At 49.6% G+C, this 7,569-nt stretch overlaps 1 protein-coding gene across 1 annotated transcript; it reads left to right on the top strand.

Moving 5' to 3' along the window:
- The first annotated feature begins 1,658 nt into the window (after positions 1-1,658).
- Positions 1,659-6,526, top strand: LOC126529279 (neprilysin-1-like). Its single transcript, XM_050176880.2, has 3 exons — positions 1,659-3,995; positions 4,630-5,113; positions 6,117-6,526. Exons 1-3 carry the CDS (start codon positions 2,683-2,685, stop codon positions 6,501-6,503), a joined length of 2,184 nt encoding a protein of 727 aa, XP_050032837.1. The 5' UTR covers positions 1,659-2,682; the 3' UTR covers positions 6,504-6,526.
- The last annotated feature ends 1,043 nt before the right edge of the window (positions 6,527-7,569 follow it).

Here is a 7,569-nt window from a genome sequence, read left to right as displayed (position 1 = left end):
GATAGAACGTTGCGGCAACGGTTAGTGCATGCATTTGTCTGATCTTCGCGCTTGCGGCTTCCGACATTCGTGCGGCTTTCTTTACTATGCATTGCATGCCGTTAAAGGCCTAAATTGCATGCAATCCTATTTTCGCAAGCACAGACGGCATTGCGAATATGTGTACGTGCTCATAATTGTTGCGGATTCTTGCATTTTAATGCAGTATATAGTTGAACCGACAGTGTCCAAAAGATATCGGTCGTGAACTGCTTCCGGCTCCTGCAATCGCTGTCGTCGGCAGCAGTACAGCAAAGCATAGCATCCGAGATCGGAATTTCTTAGTCTGGGGAGCATGCGCTGCCAGCGCGATTCATAACGTATTTCCGGCTCTCGCAGTAGCTTACCGCTGTTGCATCGATGAAAATGAAGTGTGACTCGTGAAACTGAATGTTTTCTGCGGCGGGAAAGCCTGCTCTGTGGCCGTGGTTCTGATACCTCTGTGTGACAAATTTTCTAAGTCACTAAGTCGTTTCTAGCAAGAAGAACGACGTTTAGGCAAAACCATGTACTCTCAGTCGCATGCTGCTAAAATCACGCCGTGCTTACCGCTTCCTGGCAAACGATCACCACAATTCCCTCAACTAATTCTTGTATGATATATATATATATATATATATATATATATATATATATATATATATATATATATATATATATATATACATATATATATATATATATGTATGTATATATAACATTCAATGGCAGAAACGTGGAGAGGTGGGGCTGAGGAAAGTTTCTCTATCAACTTACTCTTTGGGAAGAGGCTTGGGGGAATAACCGAGATAGGATGTGAAGGGGAAGGAAGGTGGTGCATGTATGATGAGCTCGATGACGGGAGCTGCACAGCATGCCGCTTCTGTGCAACGGGTACGTGTGTACTTCACAGTGCAGCACAATAATCTTCGCGGGCAGAAGTGGAGCTTACTGCGTTGTAGCTAGGAGTCCGTCTATTGCTTTCATATATCTTTTTTTTTTGCCGCAGTCAGCTGCCACTGGCGTATTTAAATCAAACAGTAGCAGCTGCAGGGCATCGATTACTTGTCGCAGCATGGCTTTGAAGACAGATTAAGATGGCAATTTTTCATTGCATTGTGTAAGGCTCGTCTGTGTTGCGGCAAGCGTTGCCATACATTCGGTTGCGGCCTTGCGCGCCTCGCTTGAAGCACTGGCTCGGATAGATCTGTCGATGCCGATTCAAATACCTTCCGCTGTACTTGCGTAGTTGGAGCCAGGGAGTTCTCGTTTAGACCTACTGCTTTTTCACGCCGGTTTTTTTTATGTGTGAAACTCTATATGACAGATTCCCAGGTGGTGAAAAGGAATCTAGACCTCTTCAATACGATGTCTCCCACAGCGCCGTGTTGTTCATGGGGAGGGGGTGTTCTTACTCTTTCATCGCATGACTCATTAAGAAGTTCTGACACGAAATCATGAAAAGAAAGGAAAGAAACACAGCGAAATCGTTTCTAGTAAATTGAAACAAGCAAATGACACTGCGGTTACACCACATTCATACGGTTTCCAAATAAACGATATTAAAAAAAACGATTCTCGACAAGTCTGCGAAAGCAAAGTTCAAAATTTTTTTCCCCTTAAAGTGCACAAATGGCGGCATCACAAATAGCAGCTATCAATTGTCTCATCCTACGCACAGAAAAAAGCCCTGTGAGCAAGGCAGCAGGCCACATGCTGTCTTGGTAAATGTTCAGGGCTGGTATGTCATGAGGTAACTTGGGATCGATACATCAAGAGACTGCATATACTGTATTTCGCAGTAACGTATCTGTCCGACTACTTCTATCATTGTAATAATCACAAGAATAATGATAATAATTGTTATAACACATGAAGCATATCATGAAGCATGCGCCCGCCCATCATAAGATATAATGCCAACCGCATTAACGTTTTCGATCGTATACGGAGGATTTATAGGCCGGTATTTTTATTTCTCTGCTTGCTATTTTCTATTTTCACGACTGCCTCTATGACAAGAGCCCACCCGTTTCAATGCACGAAGCCATTATCATCATAGCGAGCAACACCAGCGCAATTGATTTTTTTTTTTTTTTGCGTAGTCAGAGCGACTCCCATTTAGCATTTATAGCGGGCAGAGGTAAGCAACACCGGCATGTGAAGTAATGAAGCTAACCTCATACAAGATGGTACATCGACGGAAAATTTCAGAGGAGATTGGCCAGCCGTACACCGGGAAGAGTGCGGATACCTGACCATCCTGTTTATGCAACATCGAGTAGACGCGTGGGCTTGCACTCCGCGTTGTGCCCCTTCCGGTGGCAGTTGTCAGCCTGCTCCTCGCTTACCCTTTCCTGTTAATTGTGTTTATGTGTTCAAAACAAATAATGGAATGCGGCCGCCATGGTTGGCAGCCGAACTCGCGACTTCCTTCTGAGCTACAAGAAGTGATGATGGTGACGATGAAGCCTCAATTAATGGCACAAACCCGCTTTCGGGGATAGTGATTAAGCCACCGTGGCAAGCACGCCAAAAAGAAGTTGAAGCGTGCCTACACCTTTTGTTTTCGCGAGCTCGCGCGCTCGAGCGCCCCCGGCCCCGCCGCTAGGAGCCAATACAGAAGAAGCAGCGTTCGGTTCTATTGGAAGGGCGGCCAACGGTATGCACCAGCAGTCGTCGCAGTCCGAGAATATGGGGTCGGCGGCGGGCCCCGTCTCGGGCTCACGACGTTCGGTGGCCTTTACGGGTGCCTTCCGAATGTCCCGACGGGACCTCGTCGCCACGGCCCTCCTCGTCTCGGGTGCGTCGGCCATCGTCGTCACCGCCGCCCTAACGGTCCGCAACCGCAACCGCCCCGAGCCGCTGCCGTCGCTGCTAGACCTGAAGCCACCGCGGGAGAACCCCTGGCAGACCCGACACATGCCCCTCTACTTCGAGTGCGAGTCTAGTGCGTGTCGCGCTACGGCCGAAGACCTGAGGAAGAACGTCGCCTGGTCCCTGAACCCTTGCGCGGATTTCTACGAGTACGTCTGCTCTAGCGACCGAACACAGACGAACGTCTACGACCACGCCGTGGCCCACTACCTGCGCGAAGTGCGGGAGGTCATTCGCAAGTACCAAAACCTCGGCTTTTTCTCCAGGACCGCGATGTCGAAAAAGATCACCCGTTTCTTCAGCGCCTGCCAGTCGAACCAGTTGCAGCTGTCCTCGTGGAGGTCGCAGCTGGCGCACGTGTGGCAGTACCTAGACCTCGCCGGAAACCTGGCGGGAGTGGAGAGCATGTTGGCCACGTTCTCGAGGGTGCTCGAGGTCTTTCCCGTCGTTCATGTCGCCGTGCTCGAGGCGTCGCGTCGGACGTGCGTAGTCCTCAGCAAACCCGACGGTAAGGGCGCCGACCGCCTTTTCCAGGTGCCGCACGCGTTCTCGACCTCGTTCCCGCATTTCGCGGCGGACCTCTTGGGTCACACGGGGAAAGTGCCCGACGACGCTAACGACCTCATCAACTCTGCGGCCAAGATGGAAGCCGAACTACAGAAGTACTCGGGCCCTCAGGGTGAGCAGTACTACCACCTTCACGAGTACGGCGACATCCCCGCTTCGGAGGTCGGCAACGGCAGCGCTGCCTTCGACTGGACAACGTACCTGAGGAACTTTCTCACGGGCGTCGTTTCCGTGAAGGCTGACTCGTGCGTCATCGTCAAGTCTCCGGCGTACGTGAGGCACGTCGTAAAGGCCTTCGGCAAAGTCTCGAAAAAGGACGTGCGCTCGTTTCTCAAGCTGAGGGCAGCTATGGCGCTGATGCCCTTCCGCAGGCTGGCGGACGCTCCTGACAAAGAAGACATGGAAAAACTCTGCACGCTGGCTACGTACAAGCTCTACCGCTATGCTTTCCTTAAGGAGTTCAACGACACGCAGCTCCTGCAGGTGTTTGTCAGCGCTGGCGAGAAGGAAGTCATTGTGAGGATGTCCTACAGGTAAGAGATAAGTCTTGTATGTTCGGGATATGTCAACGCCGCTAAAACAGGCCATGAGTAGTCGCGACTGAATGAGTGATGGTTTAGATGAAGAATGATCAAGCAAACTGGATGCATAACCTGGCACAAAAGTTGGCGATATCGCGCGGCGGCGTCTTGTTCTTACCGACTAGTGAGCTGCTTGCTCATTTAGACTACCTTGCTTAGGAACTCTCTTGCGAGCTCAATTAGCTGTGAGAACACGAGCTTAGACGCAAGAGCGGATACTTTGCTTAGTATTCTTGCGGTAGTGCAATACCCTAGGAAATCAACGGATAATGTATCATTGGCGCAATATTTCCCATCACTTCCAACAGCTCCAATTGAACCACTTCCGTTCCCTAATAATGAGTTTTAGTTACGCCGCACAAGAAGTCTGTGTCAAAAAAATTGTAAGCAGAAGCCTTGATTACTTCCTTGTCAGGTTGATGGGCCCAAACAAATAGGCGTGCAACGCGTTGTGTCTTCCGCCTTGCTGTTTGCATCGTGTAAACGCAATTAAACTCAAAATTAGTAAGCTAGGTAGCACTCTGTAATTCGCAATCGGTTGGCGTGCCCTTAAAATATGTCAATGCACAACCATTTACGCGAGCAGGAACGTCATTACGGATGCCCTGCCCGCGTCCAAGAGCAAGAACAAGGTGGAAGAGGCTATGAAGAGCGCGAAATCCAAGTACTTCCGGATCATCAAGGACGTCGATCACTACTACTACAGTGACGCCACAAAACCTGACAAGGAGATCGCCTACAACTACGTCCAGGGGCTGGGATCCATGACGCAGTCCTGGCTGCGGGTCGTGGTCGCTTCCGGGGGCAAGATCCAGGACAACCAGTTGAATATCCGCTGGGACTTTGACCCAGACACGAACAAGCTCGTCGTTCCCGTCTCCATCGGTCATATGAAGCTGAAAGCTGACAAGGAGTTTTTCCTGGAGTCCACAGGTCTCGGTGGCGCCATGGTGCAATTCCTGTACAGGGCATTCCACGAAAGGGCGCTCTTCTCAGCCAGAAACGCGAGTGAGCAAGACCGCCACAACAAAACGGCAACAGCTTGCCTGGAGAAGCAGTACGGGTCAAAGGTACATGTACAGATTTTGTTGAAAAAATAATCCGTCAGCTGGTTGACGGAACACGTAAAAATACGAAAGGACGAGCGAGGCACTCCTACTTCTGCGCGTCGCCCTTTCGCATTGTCTCACGTTCCGCCAATGACCCGAGATTTTCATCATGCCTTCGTAGCAAGTAACTCGCGTTCAGACGCTTTCTCTTAAGCTTAGATGCATTGTCGCGGGGCGTTGTCGCAGGCATTGTGAGGTGACGGGCGTGGCAGCGTGAAGCCTAGGCGATTGAGAAGCGCTAATGTAACGTGATTAGTGTTGAGAGATTTGGGGGAGCAACGAATATTATACAGAAACCCAGCGCGCGACAGAATAAAAAACAGTCGGGCGCACTAGGGTTTCTAAAATTTCACAGCCTTATATCACTAGCCTTTTGCGACCCCTGAAGAAATTACGCTCTCGCACACTTCCATTTGTCCTTGTTTCACAGGACAACTTCCCCATTTGGGGTACTTACTGAGACGCCACCCTGCAACGAACGAAGCTTGAAGTTTTGTAGCAAGCGTTTAGGTAAATGGTCATATGTTCGAATTTCGGTCCTTCCCGGGCCATTCGTATCAGGTTTTACGCGACGCCTTGAAGTAAAATAAGTAAATAAAGCTTTGCTTCACTACCCTGTCGGCATAATAGTTATCCTCTTTCTTGGGGTGAATTACGATTACATCGTACTCAACATGACATCAATGAAGTGTCCATGATGATGATGATGAAGCAGCCGCCCGTCCTGATCCCATGCGTACCTTTTGGTTCCGTTCGTCTCTGTCGGAACCTACGTCAAACAGCAATCAAGTGGCCTCGTTCGATGCAAACTTGGTACATTTTTTTTTCGTTCGTTCTCATTTTTTTTCTCTTCGCCTCTTCATGCAGAGTATATAGCAAGCAAGCCGTTCATTCGGTTGAGTGCCACACGTGCCATACCCTTGCTTTAGTATAGCTTTTTATGTAACCTTATTGCACTTTGCAGACTGTGAACGAAACGAAGGTCAACGGACGCCGTGTCTTGAGGGCTGTAGCCGCCGACAATGCCCTTGTGCCGGTGTTGCATAAGGCCTTCAAGACATCGCTGTACATCCACAAGATCGAGGTAATCAACTACAAGAGGCTGGAGATGTCGCTGGCCAACCTTCCGGACGTGGACGCAGACCAGCTGTTTTTCTTGATGTACGGCCAGACCTTCTGCGAACCGCACGAGGACACCGCCAGGGTCCTGGCACAGGCACCATGGCCTCCAGCAAAGATAAGACTCAACACCGCTCTGGCCAACTACCCGGAGTTTGCCAAGGCTTTCAAGTGCGGCAATGGTACAGCTATGAATCCAAAGAAGCGCTGCTCGGTTTTCAGCTCCCATTAAAGTGTTGTCAGAAAATGTTCTTTCTTTATTGTGGTTCGCAAAGTACTCTTTCACAAAGTTGTGTGTCTCCGCTGGTGGCGCGCCCCAGTGGCTGGTGCACGGCTGGTGTATGGTAATGGTCATCGCAGGCGTCCGAAAGTGCTTAGCGAGTAGTTAAAGAAACACTGATATCTGCAAAGCAGCACAAGTATTTGAACTTAAAGACGTACAGAACCAGATTTCAAGCTTCTCTGCCACGTCGCTGTAAAAAGCATGAGCGCATCTGCAAGTGCATCTGTAAAAGGCACTGTGTAGAGGCTACAAGAAAGGCAAAAAAATGTTCGTTTCAACCGATACCACACAAAACTGTGGAAAGCATAAGGCGCATAACACTACACCAGCTATCGCAACACTGCTGCGCATTATGTGCCAAATCAATGACATCCATTTATTCTATTAGAGCGAAGATTTTCTGACTTTTTCCTTCGAAGTTCCAGCCGCCACTGCGGCTGCTGCTGCTGGCGGCCGTCTTTGCGAATAGTTCTTGCGGAATGCTTGGGTCATACTGAATGTAGTGTCATATTCATGCCTTCTTTGTCCTACAAATATCATCTTTGCTGGTTGATGGCTAGGGTCTTGGATAATTGGCCCGTACCAGACATAGTGCAAACAAACACCGGATATAACAAGAATCAAGGTGCTCCGCGGCGGCTGGGGATGCACATTTAGCGCGGATGTGAACTACAAAACCAAGACGCCGTCGTTGTCATGCCATCGTCGTCCTTTTATCGCCTTCGTGCGATTGCAATCATTCCTTCGTTGTCACGTCATCGTCATGCTTCCGCCGTTTTCAGACTGTCACTGTCACTGCATTCTCATCTTGAAATCACCGTCATCATGCCACCACCTTCGAGCCATCATCCTCATATGCCATGATTATCATGTCATCGTCATCATTCTGTCATCGTGATTCCATCGTCGTCGTGTCATTGTTGTCATTGCGTCATTGCCAAAGTGTCGCCGTCGAGACGTCGTGTTCGTACCATCGCCGTCTTTTTGCCGTAGGGATTCCACTCGTCATCCCGTT

The sequence above is a fragment of the Dermacentor andersoni genome, chromosome 8 (genome assembly GCF_023375885.2).
Source record: "Dermacentor andersoni chromosome 8, qqDerAnde1_hic_scaffold, whole genome shotgun sequence".
In the NCBI taxonomy this organism is placed as follows: Eukaryota; Metazoa; Arthropoda; class Arachnida; order Ixodida; family Ixodidae; genus Dermacentor; species Dermacentor andersoni.
This window is presented reverse-complemented; position numbering and strand designations above follow the sequence as displayed.